The sequence below is a fragment of the Chinchilla lanigera genome, unplaced genomic scaffold, assembly GCF_000276665.1.
Source record: "Chinchilla lanigera isolate Chin_1 unplaced genomic scaffold, ChiLan1.0 scaffold00058, whole genome shotgun sequence".
NCBI lineage: Eukaryota > Metazoa > Chordata > Mammalia > Rodentia > Chinchillidae > Chinchilla > Chinchilla lanigera.
In genome coordinates this window covers 8,897,344-8,916,401 of record NW_004955459.1, presented here as the reverse complement: position 1 = coordinate 8,916,401, position 19,058 = coordinate 8,897,344, and the positions used below count along the sequence as shown (strand labels likewise).

The window sequence follows — 19,058 nt, the reverse complement described above, 5'->3', positions numbered from 1 at the left end:
GCACCTGTGGAGCACCTTCTGTGTACCCACATGTTTTAGGCCATTATGTGTTGTTATAACAAAATTCATAAAGAATAAAGCTTTATTTAGCTCACAGTTTGGGCAACTGGGAAGTCCAAGAACTGGTGGTACTTGGTAGGCACTTTCTTGCTCATCATAAATATGGCAGGGGCATCAATGACAAGACAGAACATGTGTGCCAGATGGGGTATCCTTATAAAGCCATTAATCCTAACTTCATGGCCTTTCCTTGCCCTAATTACCTCTCTAAGGTCCCACCTCTAAATGCAATCAACTTATGAATTGGGGGATGAAGTTTCTAATATGTAAATGTCTGAAAGACAGCCAAACCGTAGCACCTCCAGCGCCCAGCCTGCTAGAGATCTGCAAGCCATAGCCCTCAGAGCCCAACAGAATACATATCCAGCCACAAAGACCTTAGCTGACAAGGAGGAGTAGAGAAAAGTGTATTCTGATTCTCAACTTTTTCTTCCGATGAGAGCTTTCCTCAAATCATTAATGCCTCTGGTTGAAAAGGACGTGTACAAGGTAGACGGTGTGGCCCTGACAGTTACAACTGTGCCTTTCTGGAATGCACAAGCCACTCTCACATCTGTCACTCCATTGGGTTATAACCTCAGAGCTGGCAGGTGACCCATTTTTATGCCTAGGTCATTAATAAAGTCTCTATGTCTTCGATAGCTGATTTGTGGATCCAGGTGAAGTGCCCTGGCTATACCCTATCCCCACTTCAGCCCCCACTGGCCTCTCATCCAACCCAGGTCTTCATCCCTGTACCCTAATTCCCTTCATCCCTTACTGCTGTCTGCTCCCCTCTGTGGCCTCAGACTCCCCATGCCCATGAAGGAGGAAGTTAGGGGAGAAAACCCCAGAAGCCCTTTCCAGCCCATAGATTCCAGACACTTCTCTGTTTCTGTGGCCCAGCAGTAAGGGACTTCCTTGGGAGTCCCAGGACCCTGCTCTACCTCCAGGGTGGCCAGCCTGAGCCCAGCATGGGGTGGGTGCTGGATGCTCCCAGGGCCCAGCAGGGGTCCAGAGGCATCAACTCCCCAAGGTTCCACAGCCTTCTGGAGGCCATTGGCGTGAATTGGGGCCTAAGGTTCACAACCATCCACCCTGCACTTGGTGCTCTGCAGCAATGGGGACAGGACACCAACACATGCATGATAAGCATAACCCCAAGACCAGCAGATTGGAATGGTTCAGAAGCATCCCAGGAACAAACGGTCACAAGAACCATGAGTAGGAAGCCAAGGGAGGCAGGCCCTGTGGCCAGAGCAGCCAGTCCTGTCCTGCAGGTCTGGTCAGGCAGGCAGGAGGAAGGCAGGATGAGCAGCACAGATACTGTTCGAGCAGTATCAGAGTTGTTTTCAGGCAGTGCCCCCATCCTGCAGGAACCTAGAGGCCACTGAAGGGAGTCTGGGGGACAGGGCCCAGTGGGGCACAGGAGTCATTTTTCCACACAGGTTTTTATAAAGGCAGGTGTGTTCCCAGCCACACTGTGCCTGGCTATGGGCCAGGTCCGTGCCTCCTAATTCACATCAGCCCTGGAGGTCTGCACAGGGATTAGACCCCTTTAGAAAGAGAAACAGGGTCAAAACTTTGATGGGTAGACTTATCCAGTGATGTTAGCAGACAATTTCTAAGCCAGTGTCCAGAGAGAGATCCAGAATCCTGAGGAAGGGAGTGGGGCTATAAAAAAGTGGAAGTAGACTGGAGCCATCGCGGTTGGGCCTGGGCCCTTGGGTGCTGGGAGCCCTGGTCTGGGCCAGGCTCTTTTCCCTTTCTGAGACTGTGTGGGGGACCACAGCCATGAGGGTAAGACTGTGTGCAAAGGACAGCCAACAAGGGCAGGAATGTGTATATACAACGTGTGTCTGTGTGGGGGTCTGTGTGCATGGGTGCTTTGTGTACCTACACACATGTGCATATCTGTGCATAGGAATGTGGTGTGCACACTCAAAGTGCAGGGTCCCCAAACCCCAGGCCACCTCAGAACCATGGGGTTCAATGTATGAGCACAGCTGCATGTTGTCAGCAACCCCTTCTGCTGCCCCTCCTCCTGTCCTCCCTACCTCATCAGAGCAGCTTTCCCAGCCCTCCAGGCATTGTGCTAAGAGTATAAGTGAAGCCATCTAGGTTTCTGCCTGGCAAATGCCCAGTCAAGGTGTCAGGGAGACTTTGGTGTGACCCTAGTTGCAACACGATCCATGACTTTGGAATGCTTAACACTTAACACTTGCTTCTCCCTGTGGAATTCTCTGCAGCAGGAAGAATGAGCAAGTTACTGCCACACACAGTGGGAAGGAATTCAGGCATAAGAGAAGAATGATATCTCATTTGCATAAACTCAAAAATAGACAACATTAAGATGGGCCCAAAAAGCCTGGATAATGGCCGTGTTACTTTTCTATCATCATAACAAATACTGAGAAAATCAGCTTCTAAGGGGAAAGGTTTATTTTGGCTCCATTTTGGAGGTTCCAATCCATGACCTACTGGCCTGTTGCTTTTGGGCCTGTAATGAGGCAGCCCATCATGGTAGGAGCATGTAGTGGAGCAGAACTATTTACCTCATGTCTCCAATGACCTATCTTCCTCCCATGAAGCACCACCTCTTAAAGACTCCACCACCTCTCAAGAGTGCTCAGCTCAGGCCTACCTGTAACACAGAGGTATTTGGATGACCATCCTACATTGAAACTATAGCAGTGGCTTCCCTTGGGGCAGGTCTGGAAGGGAGAAGGGGTTTTAAGACACTGGTCATGTCCTGTTTCTTGACCTGTGCTAGCTTCCCAGGTGGATTCACCTTGTCCTTCTCAGATCTTCACCATACCCTGTGCTAAATCAGCCCTGTTTTATAGATGAATAAACTGACTCCAGGAGAGAGTTCATCTTTTGCCCATCAACCCCATAGCTGTGATTCTTATTTGACTATCTTCCCTCTAAACTGTCCTCATAAGCTCTTCCTGTGCCCACCTACCTGTCCCTATTTCCTCTCCCAACGCCATCACCCTTTCCCCCCAACACAGGTGATGCTGATGCACCTTTTGTTGGCTGTTGTGCAGTGTCCCGATTCTCCAGCCCCCGGGTGACCCCCCGCCTGAGCCGCAAGCGGGCGCTGTCCATCTCTCCGCTCTCAGATGCCAGCCTTGACCTGCAGCGGATGATCCGGACCTCACCCAACTCGCTGGTGGCCTACATCAACAACTCACGCAGCAGCTCAGCAGCCAGTGGCTCCTATGGGCACCTATCAGCGGGTGCCCTCAGGTGAGCCTTGCCTGCCATGAGAACAGGCTCTGGAGGGCAAGTGGAATCCCAATAACAGAGCAGTGATGCAGGGGTGCATCTCAGGTGTCAGAGCAGTGGGGAGGCCAGGGCATGGGGATGTGATGGAGCCTGGCTCCTGCTGAGCCTGCAGCCTGCCAGGGGTGAAGGCTATACCCCACAGCGGGGTCTGTGGCAGTGGTGGGGAACGAATGGAATGCATGTCATCGCACCTTTCTTTTAGGACAAAAGATGTTAATGTAGAGTTGTTTTTCTAAACTAAAACCTCAGTATTCAGATTTAATTGGAGTGTTGGCACTTTGGGATAAATAAGTGGTTTTGCAATGCAGTTTGGCGCTCAGTCTCTGAAAGCTTTGCCATCCCTGCTCTAGGAGCTAGCATAGAACGTGAGGCCTGAGTGACAGGCAGTGGGAAGCCACTACTTGCTCTAAAAGAGGCAAAGCCACAGTGGTGGTGCAGTTAGCACGGCCATTGCCAAGGCGGTCTTGGTCCTCTGAGCAGGGTCCTCTCTGGCCAGGAAGCATCTGCCTACCAGGCAGGGCCCGCTCCATCTCCTTTTCTGTTGCAGCCCGGCCTTCACCTTCCCCCATCCCATCAACCCCGTTGCCTACCAGCAAATCCTGAGCCAGCAGCGGGGCCTGGGCTCGGCCTTTGGACACACGCCACCCCTGATTCAGCCCTCGCCCACCTTCCTGGCCCAGCAGCCCATGGCCCTCACCTCCATCAGCACCGCGCCCACCCAGCTCAATAGCAGTAGCAACTGTCCGAGTGATGCCAACCAGGTAGGTGGGCACAGGGCGCAGGAGCTCGGCCACTGGGAGCTCGTCCTGCCCCGATGAGGGCGTTCCTACCATCCCACGCCAGGGACTGGTAGAGAACTCTGGGCTCCAGTCTGGCCGGGGGATATCTTCTGTGTAAAGTCTACATGATAGAAAGGGCTTCAGGCTGGGACAGGGGCCCTGAGCTCACAATTCAGCCTCTTCCTGTCTAATAAACATAAAGAAGGGTGAAAAAACCTTCCAGTACATGAAATCGGACCCTATCTAGGGACTCCATGCACAGTGCAGGAAATAAATGAATGAATGAACAGCAATAATAATAGTAATATACATTTTTGTTCTAGAGCACACATTTCCTACAGGCTTTCATAGACCTTCTTATTCAGTCCTTCCCACACGCCTCTGGCCTGCTGGGCCTCCAAGCAGAGAGGTGCTTGGTGTGCACTGGATGTCACCAGTATCTGGCAATAAATGAGTCCCTGTGTTGCAGATGAGGACCTGGATTTATAGGAACAAGGTTGTATAAAGGACAGGCATAGGCTTTGGAATTAGTCAGACTGAACCTGGTTTCTAATTTGCCTCAAAGCAGAGAATGTCTTTACCTCTTTCAGGCTGAGCTAACTGACCTGCGAAGGGCAACCCTGCCACTAGGCTGGGTCCTTGTGCTTATAAACCAGCTCCTGTGTGTACACAGCGCTGCTGAACCCCAGATCCTGGGGGAGCAGTCATGATGATCATAAGGGGGAAAGCACCTACCCCAGGCCACCCCTGGGCAATTGACAAACCTGGATGTGGCCATATCCCAAGGAGGAAAACAAGACACCTGCAGAAAATCCTGCATCCTAGAGCTCCAAGTGGTTCCTAGCACCTACCCCAGTCACTGCCAGCTTTTGAGGTGTCACCTGAAACTGCAGCCCCTGGCCCTTCCCCCAAGAAACCAGGCCTTTCTTGAAAACCCTGCTACGGAGCTAGCCACCCACCCTGGAGCCTCCTAAGGACAGGAGCAAGGAGACCCAGCATTTTCCAAAGAGAGTGTCTCTTTTCCATTTCCTTCTAACCCTTGGGGAAGTGGAGGTGACAGCTGCATAGAGTGAGGTATTCACGGCGGTGATCTGGGCTCCCCTGGGGGTGCTCCTGGCTGGAAAACAGGGCTAGGGGACTGTTTCTGAGACATTACCACAGGGTTTGCCCAGACAGTCAGTGGGCTGAGGTTCTAGAGGTAGACCCCACACTGACTATGGGATGTCCCTGCCCTGCACCTATGTGACAAGCTCTCCTCTGCACCCTCCCCTAGAACAAGCAGAGCAGTGAATCAGCTGTGAGCAGCACTGTGAATCCCATCACCATTCACAAACGCAGCAAGGTCAAGACCGAGGCCGAGGGTCTACGGCCAGCCTCCCCACTGGGACTGACGCAGGTAAGCTGCTGGTTGCCCTACTATCCTTGGGCCGTGTTCAGGCCAGGCTCCCAGTTTGCTACCTCTGAGCATTTTGCCTGGTGGTGAAAATGGATGGGTGGGTGGGTGAGTGGATGTATGTATGTATGTATGTATGGATGGATGGATGGATGGATGGACGGATGGATCTGAGAGGGTGATGTGGGTTCACACATCTTATTGCTGGGTCTCCAGCACCCTGTACATACTACATGTTCATCAAACCTGTCTTGAATGAATCCACAAATGAATGAATGAATGAACTTCCACCTATCCTGCCTTGTCTTGGGCTGCAGCCAAATCTCCCTCATACCTCAGCCATGAGCAACACAGACCTCAGCAGAGTGAGCTGAGTGGCTTAGGCCCCTCAACACTGCCTTCTTTCCTAGAATTTCACCCCCCTACCACCTTCACTGTTACTGGTCGTCCTTGTACCCACCCTCATACTCAGCCTAGCTTCTGGGTCACTTTGGAGCTAGAGAAGAGGATGACTCTTGGTAGGGAGATGGAGGAACAGAGCACCCCATGGCCCCAGAGGCCTTGTGTAGGTCCCTTTGGAAACCCTGCCACTTCTAATGCTCCTAGCCAGCAGGCAGGCAGGCCCTGCTCTTAGATCAAGGGCCTGTGGGGTGAAGGGTACAGTGTGCCCCGAGTCCTTTTAGGTGAGTCTCCTGACCCTCCTCTCAGCCATCACATGGTGACCCAGTCTCATTTGCTACTACAGAGTTCCCAGCATGACCACCAAGGATGCTCAGGGTCCCTGTCCCCGCCTCCTCACATCTGCCAGACCATCCTTTATCAAGACTGTAAACCACCGGGCATGCTCTGGGCACTTAATTTTCATGAAATATTAGGTCCTGCTGTTGTCAGGCAAACAGAGGGGTTGGTGACAAATTCTTCTCCCCTTGCTGACACCAAACCCAGTCTCGGCATGATGCATGGTTGCCACGAGGCTGGCCATCATTGGGGGTTGTTGGAATTGATGAGGACAGCACATATCCGGGGAAGATAAACAAACTGCAATGGCGAGGACAGAGCAGAAGGCAGACGCTGAACACTGGGAGGCCCATACCTCACCCACCAGTGGGACCCTGTGACCGCCCTGCAGCCCAGGTGGGGCACAGAGACCTCCTTCCTGCCCAGCACAAAAAGCCTTTCATCGTGAGGAGGTGGTCCTCCTGTCATGCCACATACCGTTTCACCACCAAGTGCACGGGCTAGCTTTCATAGTGCCTTTCTGTTGAAGCTCTCACATTTGCAAGCCAGGATGATGCCCTGCTCAGCCAGGGGCTCCTGCCCCCTGCAGAGCTCCTGTCTGCCTGCACATCAATCCATCAGCTTCTGCAGCTCCTGTCTGAAGTTAGCAGAGCCTGCAGCACATGGAAATCATAAATCTACTTCCCATTTTTCTTCAAGTGCAGAGCAGGCGTTAGGAGATCCTCTCATCCCCTTGTCTCACGGTCGCACTTCAGCAGTACCACCTGATAGTTCTGCTGCTGAAGCTCCAGGAGCCAGATGTCCCCTCATGTCCCAGTCCCAGTTCAGCCTAGGCAGTGCATCACTGTACAACACATCTTCATTTTCCTTCTCAGAGAAGGCACATTAATTGAAATGCAACACCTAGAGAATGAACCAGAAGCCTCTTGAAAGAGCCCTTTGTGCCCTGGTGGAAAATCAGTCAGGGATATGAGTCTGTGGGCCCCAGTAGAGTGTCATGACGCTAGTTTCTGCCTCTCCTAGAAGAGACTCAGTGTGGCTTAGTCCCCAGACCCAAGATGTGGCAGGGAGAGGTACCCCTGCAAACCTGCACAGTACTTGTCTTCCCCAGAGGCTATTTGAAAAGACGTCATGTTTCCCTGTTGTTTTTTAAAATGGTTTGAGTTGTAGACCACATCTTTAGAGATTTGCCTCTGCCTGGCTCTGCTTTGAGCCTGCCTGGCAGACAAGAAAACTGCTGGGGAGTCCCTGAGGACTTTTGTGAGCCCCTCTTGGCCTTTTCTTTAGGGTCTATGCCTGTCCCTACCTCTGGCCTTTCCCAGGTCCTATGCTCAGAGGCTGCCCCTGGCCAGCTCCAGGTCAGCACTGGCTAGGATGGGACAGCCCTGAGATCTGGGGCTTTCCCTTCATCTCCTTGAAATGGCCATGTGGCCCTCACTGTGGTCAGGAGATTCAAGTCCAGATCTAGGCTGCCACAGATCTGCTGTCTGTTCTGGAAAGGGTGAGTCGACCTCTTCCCCAGCCTCAGTTTCCCCAGCTGTAATACAGGAAGTCAGATGCCCATGTTTGAGAACTATTGCAGGGTAACTAGTTCTAGAAGGATGTGCTAGAGCACATTCTCTCTGCAGAGCTTTGTGCAGATCTCAGCACTGTCATGCATGTGAAGCTGGCTGCTTCCTGAGGCTTCAAGGAGGTGTGGCCAGTCTGAAAGGAACCATTCAGAACATGTTTTATCTTGCCCCCTGGCAAGGAGTGGATCTTAAAAACACACATATTCCCACTGCCAGTGCCTTTAGGGCCCACCCTTTTCCCCCACAATGAAACCCAAATCAAGCCAGCAAGTTGCTGCCCTTTTTCCTCCTGTCCTCATGTGTGAGGAAACTGGGATATGACAGCTCCCTTACAAACTAGCATGAGAGTGTGAGGGTGGGTCAGCTGCCTGGCAGGAAGAGTTGTGGATGGAGGTGAGCTGAGGACAGGGGCTGGAAAGGTTGATGATTATGTGTGCACATGTGTACATGTATATTCTGCATGTGTGCCTGTGCATGCATGGGCAGCCACATGTGGGCCAGCCTAGAGTCCTGGCACAGACTGCTTGGGGCTCACAGTGACTTGTCATCAGGGGCCAGGTCTCAGACATGTTGCTTATGACTATGGTTTTCTCTCCCAGGAGCAGCTGGCTGACCTCAAGGAAGACCTGGACAGGGATGACTGTAAGCAGGAGGCCGAGGTGGTCATCTATGAGACAAACTGCCACTGGGAAGACTGCACCAAGGAGTATGACACCCAAGAGCAGCTGGTGCACGTAAGCCCCCATCCCAGATTTCTGCCTGGGGGGCAGAACCCTGGCCACACAGGGCCATGAGCCTTTTAGGCCTCTGCCAGAAAGAAGGGGCTGGAAGAGCTGCCCCCAGGAGAAGCGGGGTCCATGTCCTCTGCAAGCAGAAGGCATGATCACTTACAAGGACTGATCAAAAACCACAATGGGAATTAAAATGTTTTTTAAAAATTATCATAGTAAAAGACACATTGCGATTAATTCCCCTCGAAATACTCTGTTTCACTTTGAACAAACTTATTCCCTCGTTTTGTCCATTTTATGAAGCTGTTTTGTAAGTCCTCTTTCATTAGTGTCTTTACAAGTTATGATCAAAACTACGATGAATGCTGATGCCAAGGGCCATCCAATGGAAAGGCAGCCTCGTAAAAACATTACAGTGTGTCTTCATCCACCTTATTTGCCAGAGCTGGCACTGTGCAGTTTCTGGCTCTTCACCAAAGCCAAAATGACCATGAAAGGTAAACATCTGAATTAATTCAGGATATTGAGGCAGTCATGCAATGCAACTATAAAGACATTCAAGAAAGAGGACTTCCAGAACTGCTTCAGAAAGTATCAAGAACAATGGGAAAAGTGTGTTCAAACTGAGGTAGAATATTTTGAGGGGGATTAATGGCAATATGTCTACTGTAATAATTTCTTAATCTAGACTTTTGCTGTACTTTTCAATTATACTTTGTATGTGTTCCCTGTTTCTATGAGATTTCCAAATATATATATATATATAGTACAAGGGAAAATAAGTAAATGAGAAAATCAGGGAAAAGGGCACAATGAAGTGAAGCCAGGAGGAGAGTTAGTATTAAAGACCAGCCACTCTCAGCTACAGTGCACATGCACATCTTTCCCCTAAGCTTCTTAGCTGCCCATACATAGAGGGAAGTAAGGTTTGTTAAACCAGCTGGCCTCTATAAGACTACAAACCTCATTCTGAAACCAGTAAGGTGTTTTTCCCATGGAGGAAGGTGATAGTTCCCTTTGGAGACCATTCACATACACACACTGAATATGAGTGCAGATGGGTTTCTATATCCATATCAGGGAGGGAGCTGCTTAAAACTGCTGGGTTCTTGTGATCCAGGCCAGGAGAGGAAGCTGCAGGAGCTTGTGCCTTTCAGGAATGGCCTCTTGGTGAATGGCCTCTTCAGGAATGGCCTCAAGGTTATCCAGCCACATTCATGATGGTGGCAGGCAAAGGGACCAGGGAGTGTGTGCAGGGGGAGGAGGGGCTCGTGTGACCCACCTGGCTTCAGCCCTAGCTGCCCCACAGCTGGCTGAATGGTCCTGAGCAGGGAAAGATTAAGCACATAGCAGGTGTTTTATACTCTGTAGCACCCTCCTTCTTGCCCACCCCAGCCCTGGGTAAATCTCTTTTCTATCCAGAAAGAACTTAAATTCATTTAAGAACAAACTGCTCCCAATATACATGTACACACATTCATGCACACAGCCACACCCTCCTGCTTATACTCAGAAGCCATCCCAAAAGAGTTTATTTCTCCCAGACTCTCTGAGTGTGGCACTTAGGGCCCACCACTTCCCTCCACTTTCTCTGCTCCAGCGACTTCCTTTCCAACACTTCAGGTTTCTTTTGTGTTTAGGTTCCTCCTCTCTAAGTTCTCACCCAAAACACCAGAATTTCCCAGCAAACTCATTGCAGCTGAAGAGAACCTGTGAGCCAGGGAGCACTCTAATTCTTCCTGGCACTCCAAGATAATTTCAACCTGTACCACCTCTTTGGGATAAACGATAGAGAAGGGGCGATAGGAGCAATGGGTCTCAGGACAGATCAGATCAGAGTAAAAGGAAAGGGTAGTACTATATTTCCACCTGGGACTGGACTTAAGCAAAAGTGCAGAGGTGAGGATGTAAAATACGTGTTCTGTGCTACAGATGCTGGCTGCAGAATGCGGGGAGGGAATTCTTCAGCCAGGGCAGAGGGGTTCTAAACGAGGACGGGGACATAGGCCTCTCCCTCTGCCCAGGACTGTCCCTGTGGCTGTAGCTGTCTTTCTCCAGCTGGCCCAGAAGCAACAGGCTAGTCAGCTGGGGAGCCCGGCTCTGCCTCCCTAGCTCCCTGGAAGATGGACGATGCAGGCACACAGGAGAGCAGAAGCCCCGCTGATTATTAACAATTTGTTGCTGAGTAAACCAATAAGGGAAAATGAAAGGCATTGTCAGGGAGCATTTTTATCACTTGAAAGGCTTTAAAAATAGAGTGTGAGGCTAATCTGAGATCTGTCTGGAAGTTCAAAGCACTGTGCACGTTTGTTCACTCCAGCAGTGGCATTGGTATGTGTGACAGCGGAGCTGCTGCACAGGGCATGAGGGCTGAGTGGCTTTTGTCTTCTGGGGCCAGGTGCTACCGGTGCCTGACCTCCCGTTTCCAGGCAGCTTTGCAGTTTGCGAAGGTCCACGGCGGTATCATCTGGGAGGAGAGACTATAAGGCACAAGTGGCAGCCGCATGTGCAGTTTTACATTTCCTAGGAGTACATTTTAAAAAGTATAAAAAGAAACAGGTGAAGTTAATTTTAATACAGGTTGGCTATACATTATCTAAAATCTTGGGACCACAGGTGTTCCAGATCTTAGGGATTTGGGATTTTCAGATACATACAATGAGGTATCTTGGAGATGGGACCTAAGTCTAAACACAAAAGCAACTTATCTTCTTCATATACCTTATACACCTAGCCTGAAAGCGAGATGGAAAGCTTGGGTCAGTGGTCTGCACATGGTGGTGGGGCCTTGGGGCCAGGTGATGGCAGGCAGTGTTCTCTGGGCTGTCTGCACGCTGCAGGGAGAGGGCCAGGGGAGCACCTAGACTCACCCTCGCGGGCTTGTCCCTTGGCAGCACATCAACAACGAGCACATCCATGGGGAGAAGAAGGAGTTTGTGTGCCGCTGGCAGGCCTGCACGCGCGAGCAGAAGCCCTTCAAAGCGCAGTACATGCTGGTGGTTCACATGCGGCGGCACACAGGCGAGAAGCCACACAAGTGCACGGTGAGTGTCTCTGCCCTGTGTCCGCAGTGTGTGTCACCAGGCCGTGGGAGTCATATCTGGCTATCACTGACAGCGTGCAGGTCAGGGTGAAGGGACCACAGCAGCGGCACAGGACAGGTCTTACTGACAGGTCATCCTGTCTCTTCCTGCCCTGGCTTGCCGCCTGCTTTGGGCCCTGAAGGCCTCTTATCTGCTATTATCTCAGACCTCAATGAATTCACTCTTTAGGTGTGAGCTGCCTGGTAATGACTAAGGGTGTGCTGGTCTTGCCAGCATGTGATTGTGAACCCCAAAGCATGGTATACCCCCATATGCAGTTCGCTTAACTGGCGGTCACTGGGCAGAGGGACCAGGCCCTATAGCACCTGCAGGGAGAAAAGTGTCCTTGCTAATCCATAGCTGGAGCAGCATGAGTTAGAAATCACCTTGCTTCTGTTTTTATTTAGGAAAAGTAGAATAGGGAACAGAAACGTAAGACCTTTTGTACATTGTCTCTGATGGAAGCAACAGGACTTGTGACTCTAAGCAGTAAGGCTTTTTGTTCAGAGCACACAGAAATTGCTCCTTCTCCAAAAGTGGAGGTGGCCCCAGTCCGCTGATATGGCTGTAGCTGAAACCCCTGAGAGCTCCTCTTGCTAACTTTATTTCACAGGTTCTGGGAAGTGTGTTCTGTTCTCATTGTAATATCTCTGAAATCAAACTGTCTTGAAATCAGTAGGATCCAAGATTCAGTAAAGCATGCTATCTTTGTTGACAAGTTGATGATATTAAGATAAAACTCACACCATAAAATTTACTCTTTTAAAAAAAAATGTATAACTGGGTGGTCTTGGTATATTGACAGTTATGCAGCTGTGGCACTATCTACATCCAAAACATTGTCATAACCTTTAGCGGAAACTCCGCATACATTAGCAGCCCTTCCCCATCCTCTCCTTCCAGCCCTGGAAAACTAATATCTGCAAAACTCCGCATACATTAGCAGCCCTTCCCCATCCTCTCCTTCCAGCCCTGGAAAACTAATATCTGCATTCTGTCCAGGATTGGCCTGTTCTGAACATTTCATAAAAATGGAATCTGCAATGTGTAACATTTGTGTCTGGCTTCTCTTACTTAACATTTTTTGAGGTTCACCCATGTTGCAGCACAAAATAGAAGATTGTCTTTTTTGCTGTGTAACATTCTACAGGATGTTGAGGTGTCGTTTCCTTACCCATTCATCAGTGGGTGCTCTGCATGGCTGTTACAAATAACCGGGACCTTGGTGAACTTGGTGTGCATGTTTTTATGGACATATATTCTCCTATGTTCTCAGGTAGATACACGTAGGAATGGCATTGCCCATTTATACAGTAATTGAAGGCTTGTCAGACTGTTTTCCAGAAAAGCTGAATCACTGTACATTCTCATCATCAGTGTATGAGTGTTCTGGTTTCTCCACATCCTATGAGCACTTGGTATCACCTGTCTTTCTTATTGTAACCATCCTAGTGAGTCTGAAGTGGTGTCTCACTGTGGCTTTGATTAGATTCCCCTAGTAGCTAATGATATTGCAAGGCTTACAGGGCTTTTGTTCATCCTGTCTAGAGAACTGTCTACTCAAAATATTTTGCCCATTTTTTTACCTACCTTATTTTTTTGTTAAATTGTAAGAATCTTTTAGCAAACATTTCTCCCATTTTGTGGGTTGTCTTCATTTTCTTGATAATTTCCTTTGAAACATAAAACTTTAAATTTGGTGAAGTCCAATGTTTTATTTGCTTGTGCTTTTATTGTTGCAGCTATGAAACCTCTTCTAATCCAAGGTCACAAAGATTTACCACTTTGCTTTCTTCTAAGCATCTTATAGCTTATAAATATGTAACTTTATATAAATATGACTATATGCACATAAGTATAGCTCTTCCATTGTGGTCTTTGATGCATTGTGAGTTTGTCTGTGTGCTTCTCAGCCCTTTCCAAGTTTCCTAGAAAGGAAAATATCTTAGTTACTCTTTTCTTGTTGCTGAGAAAAAATACTTGACACTCAAAGTTAAAGAGGAAAAGTTTATTCAGCTAACAGTTTGTAGAGAATTCAGTCCATAATCAGCTGGCTCCAAGGCAGGATGGCACATTGCAGAGGGGCAACTATTCATGGCTTTGGAAGACAGCAAAAGCAACAAGAGGGAGACAAGACTCTTTCTGTCCTGTATATTATACGCAGGCTACCTGCCCTAGGGTAGGTGTAGCATTCACACCCTTAATCCCAGCCAGAACTATGCCAAACCAATCAGTAGACTATTTAGTAATCACATGCCCTTAATTGCAGCATCACATACTCTAGATTCAGCCACCTCTGAAAAAGCCCCACCTATGACTGTATGAGGCTTTAGGGGGACATCCAGACACAAACCATAAAAGAAAGCAATTGTTAGCAGTAACTTCATGCTTCTTGGTGCACCAGTGGGGTGGAGCCCTGAAGGGAGGGCAAGGGAAAGGAGGTGGTGGGCTGGTGCCCGGGCTCAACTCCCCTGCACTGGATCCTGGGTGCCTCCACCTATCCATCTACCTTCTTTTAGTTCGAGGGCTGCTCAAAGGCCTATTCCCGTCTGGAGAACCTGAAGACGCACCTGCGTTCCCATACCGGAGAGAAGCCATACGTATGCGAGCACGAGGGCTGCAACAAGGCCTTCTCCAATGCCTCTGACCGCGCTAAGCACCAGAATCGCACCCACTCGAACGAGGTACCACTATAGCATGTTTGCACTGGGCCAGTGCATGCATGCGAGGGTTACTGAGCATGGCTTGTAGACACCTGTAGGCCAGGAGGAAGACAGGTAACTGGACGCCCCACCACTACCACTCACCTGTGCACATTCTGCAACACAGAGCAGCACTCTGTGCTACATCCTCTTTGACAGGAAAGATGCCCCATAAGATGCCATGGCACACTTACCCTCTCTGTGCCTCAGTTTCCCCCTGTAATAAACATAACATAGTTTCCTTTGCAATAAGTATAAAGCATAGATTCCTCTGTAATAAACATAAACAGTACCAAGAGTTCCAAGGTCAGGCAAAGAGTAGCCTCTTAGATCTCCCAGAGCATGATGTGTCTCTATACATGCGTGTGCTCCTCACTCCTCAGGCCGTTGGGCAGGTTCTGCCACCCTATCCTTCAGAGGAAACAAATGCCCAGAGAAATAGTGACTGTTCCCAGTGCCACAAAGTGTGAGGGTGGAGCTACAGGCTTAGACTGAGGAGCACTGTGTCCTTCGCGGCTGTGGAAACATCCCAACACAGGCCTCACCCACAAGCTGGTGGGCTTGAGCAGCTGCCTCATCGTGTGGGTAGGGCAGTAGTGACAGTGTCTCCTCAGATAGCCACAGCCCCTGGCAAGGCTGAGAGCCCAGCAAAGGAAACTGGCAGGAGCCTGTGGTGTCTGCTGCATTCTCTCAGCCCAGCTACACAATCACTGTGGCTCAGGCAAACTCCAGAGAGAGCCTTTCGAACAGCTTAGACACAGTATAGGCTCCAGAGGGACCTGGCTCCAATGTTTGTAGGGAATTAGAGCAATTCTCAAAGGCTTTTGAATCCTTGGAGTCCCTACAGATAACAGCTGCCTTGGCAATGAATGTGTGTGTCTGTAGATGTGCATAATGTGTGGTGTGTGTGTGTGTGTATGTGTGCATACAGGTATGGAGAGGTGATACGTGCATACATATTAGTATATGCATCTGTGTAGAAGTGGGGGTGATATATGTATATTTGTGTCTAAGTGTGTATATATATACATATATATGTGTATATATATGCATACAGGTGTGGAGGGGTGGTGTATGTATATTAGTGTCTATGTATGGATTTGGGGGTGGTAGATGTGTATATAAGTGTATGTATGTGTGTGTGCATTGGTGTACAGGGGTGATGTATGCATGTGTGTAGATATGAGGGTGGTGTGTGTGTAAGTATGTGTGTATGTGTACATGTGTGGAGGGGTGGTATATGTGTATTAGTATATATATGTGCGTGTGTGGATGTACGAGTGGTACATGTGTGTTTAATGCATATGTGTGTTTGTAAGTATATCCATGTATATATGTGGGTATGGGTGGATTAATGTGTGTGTACACGTGTACACATGTGTTTGTAGTATATATATGTGGGTATGTGCGGTTTGGTATATGTGGCTTATGTGAGTGGGTGTGCGGATGTGAAAGTGACAGGTGGTAAATGAGTCCAGGACTCAGGTTCTGCAGACCTGGGTTTTCATCCTCTTACCTGGTGGCTTTGAGGACGTTTCCTTGCCCTCAAGCCTGTCTTTCCCCATCAGAGAAGTCGGGGCTGCTGATGCAGTCTCATGAAGTGTGATCAGCGCATACTCTTCTGCTGATCCTAGCAATCCCAGAGCGTAGTTTTCCCGGGAGGCATGTGTGTCCCTCTTGGTGTTTTTCTAGCTCCTGGTAGCAAGTGCTCCCCTGACCAAGCACTTAACCTGCATGTGAAGGTGGCACACAGGACCAGGCCAGGGCTTGGCTCTATCCCCAGGGCTCTGGTTACAAATACATCCTGCCACCTGTGCCAGCCAGGTCTGCCAAGGGACACAAGATGGCTTCAGGAGAGGGAGTGCACACACGGAGTCTGCCGTCTTGCCCCATCCATAACACAGGCATGGTTCTGTTCCCAGAAACCCTACATCTGCAAGATCCCAGGCTGTACCAAGCGGTACACAGACCCCAGCTCACTCCGGAAGCACGTGAAAACAGTCCATGGCCCAGATGCACATGTCACCAAGAAGCAGCGCAATGATGTGCACCTTCGCGCCCCACTGCTCAAGGAGAATGGGGACAATGAGGCCAGCATCGAGCCTGGCGGCCGGGGATCTGAGGACAGTGCCGAGGCCAGCAGCACCAGCCAGGCAGTGGAGGACTGCCTGCACATCAGAGCCATCAAGACAGAGGGCTCCGGGGTAAGCAGAGATGGGCAGCCCAGCTACCCCTGGCTCCAGCAGTGGTCTCTATGCTAGGACCCCCTTCTACAGCAAGTTGGCATCCCTGCCATCTCCAACTCAGCCTTTTTCCCTTCACCTCTTTGGGCCTCACATGGCGTCTGTCACTGAGGCTCCTCCTCTGACCCAGCTCCTGCTGGCCAGCTGTGGCAGCCTGGCCCTGTGTTGGTCTGCGTGGGGTGGGGGTGGCCCTGGTGTCTACCTCTTGAAGCAGCACCTGAGTACTGCTGCCAGGCTGCAAGCCTCTGTCCTGTTCTGTGCCCTCCCCTCTGGCCTCTGCTCCTTTGTTCTAACCACCTGTTCTTTGTCTCCACATCTTTCTTCCCAACTGTACCTCCCCTAAGGATAGACGGTACTGAGGTGAGCAGAGGAACCAGGTGAGGGATGGGGGCGGGCTGCGCTGAGCGAGGGTGGGCTGGGATGTCCAGGTCCCTGCCCGGGTGAGAGCGACCTGTCAGTCCAGGGCTCCTGGGCTGAGGACATGGGTTTGGAGAGGCAGACAGCAGGCTGAGCAAAGGCTTCAGAGATAGCAAAGGCTGGCAGGAGGGGCTGGCAGGTGTGGGGAGCTGTGAGACTGAGCTGCAGGAAGGCCAGCAGGGAGGAGCAGTGTGAACCCAAGCTGCAGCGGTGGAGTTGGCTGACCTACAGAGGGTCCTGAAGAGGTACTACAGACAAGGTACTACAGACAAGGCCTCAAAGGTTCCTGCTCACCTGGAGCTTGTGCCCTAGGGGGTTAGGAGCATTGCAGCTTCTTAAAGGGCTTAGATTTGGTGGCAGGTGGTCCAGAAATAAGCTCCAAGGTGCTGCATTCAGGGTGAGCCTTGTCTGCACCCAGCTGCCCTGGTCACAGTGCTGTAGCCTGAGTCTGGTGGCCTTCTAGACAATACATGTGCACCATGCTGCACTCCACCCCACCCTAGCAGGAGGGCCGCTTTGAGATGGCCATTCAAGCGAGGGCCGTATCCCACAGCTCCCCGTTCCTTGTCACCCGAAGCACCTGAGTCTGACCTGTTGAGAGCTTCTCACCTGGTCGAAGGCACCAAGTCATTGGCTTTCTTTGTTCCTCACTTCATCATGCGCTCCTCACAGAGGCTAGGAAGGCTTCACTGCCTTCTGTCACACTGTACTGGGTGCCTTCTGCACACCAGGTGTATGAGAAGTGGTTCAGATCTGTCATAGTCAGGAAAGCCAAGGCTGAGAGCAGAAAAGAGACTTGACCCTGTATGCAGAGACAAGTGATGGTTTGCAAGCCCCTCTAAGGAGTAGCTTCTTTCCTCCCCCAGGCCCCTAACTGAGGGTTCAAGAGCGTAGTGTGGATGCCGGGTGGGCACAGGCCCAGGTGCATCCTCACACCCCTGAGCCGGTACCTTCCACCCTGTTCCTACAGCTGTGTCAGTCCAGCCCCGGGGCCCAGTCATCCTGCAGCAGTGAGCCCTCTCCCCTGGGCAGTGCCCCCAACAATGACAGCGGCGTGGAGATGCCGGGGGCGGGGCCCGGGAGCCTGGGAGACCTGACGGCACTGGATGACACAACGCCAGGGGCCGACGCCCCAGCCCTCGCTACCCCCTCCACTGGTGGCCTGCAGTTGCGCAAACACGTGAGCTCCATGCACCGGTTTGAGCAGCTCAAGAGAGAGAAGCTTAAGTCCCTCAAGGATTCCTGCTCCTGGGCTGGCCCGGCCCCACACACCCGGAACACCAAGCTGCCTCCCCTCCCGGCAAGTGGTGAGTAGAGGCCAGGTGCCTGAAGCGGGGCATGAGAAAACTGGGGCTGCACCAGCTAGGCCACTCCCTGGCTACCCACGACAGAATGGCTCTTAATAGCCCATTGCACATGGTAAGGAAACAGCATCAGAGAGGTAAAAGTGCTCCACCCAAGTCAAGGGCTGGGGTAAGACAAGGGTAAACCTATGTGACTCCAGCGCCTGTGGTCTTTCACCTGCACCATGCTACATCTCGTTACCCACTAACATCAGGCAGACCCCATCTACGTTGTCCTCTCCCTTGTCTGGTCATTCATTCATTTATTAAGCACCTATTGTGGTCCTCATAGCCAAAGCCTAGGAGGGACGGCAGCAGTTGAGTGCCAATCCCAATTGAGTCCATGGTCAGAAGCCATAACCCCAGATTCCCACTCCAAGGCAGAACAAGCCAGGTAGCACTAATGACAGAGCGAAGCGTAGAGCTGTGCAGAGCAAAGAGGAAGCTCGTCCAGCTGAGCAGGGAGGACTTCCTGGAGGAGGAGACCCTGGATGGATGGCATCTTCAGTGAGCATTACTTGTGTGCCTAGAACTGCGCTAACTATGAGCACTCAGCACCCAGGCTGCCCTCTCGGGACTGACAGCCCCTTGCGCTAGACACTGACGCACCACCTGCTTCTCCCCTGAAAGGAAAATGTATGACCCTGCCTATGGACAGATGGCCTTGAACTCAGCCCCCTAGGGGATCGCTGGGTTGCAGACAGCTGTCTTGGCCAGGATCAACCTCT

The 19,058-nt window shown here is 50.8% G+C and overlaps 1 protein-coding gene across 1 annotated transcript in view; it reads left to right on the top strand.

Moving 5' to 3' along the window:
* Positions 1-19,058, top strand: part of Gli2 (GLI family zinc finger 2) — a gene marked incomplete in the record, with an annotated part of 231,756 nt that overhangs the window by 208,271 nt on the left and 4,427 nt on the right. Inside the window, 8 exon segments of the mRNA XM_013521092.1 lie at positions 3,054-3,291; positions 3,878-4,091; positions 5,383-5,505; positions 8,411-8,545; positions 11,437-11,586; positions 14,145-14,309; positions 16,250-16,531; positions 17,958-18,294. Of these exon segments, the coding sequence (XP_013376546.1) occupies positions 3,054-3,291; positions 3,878-4,091; positions 5,383-5,505; positions 8,411-8,545; positions 11,437-11,586; positions 14,145-14,309; positions 16,250-16,531; positions 17,958-18,294 (1,644 nt within the window).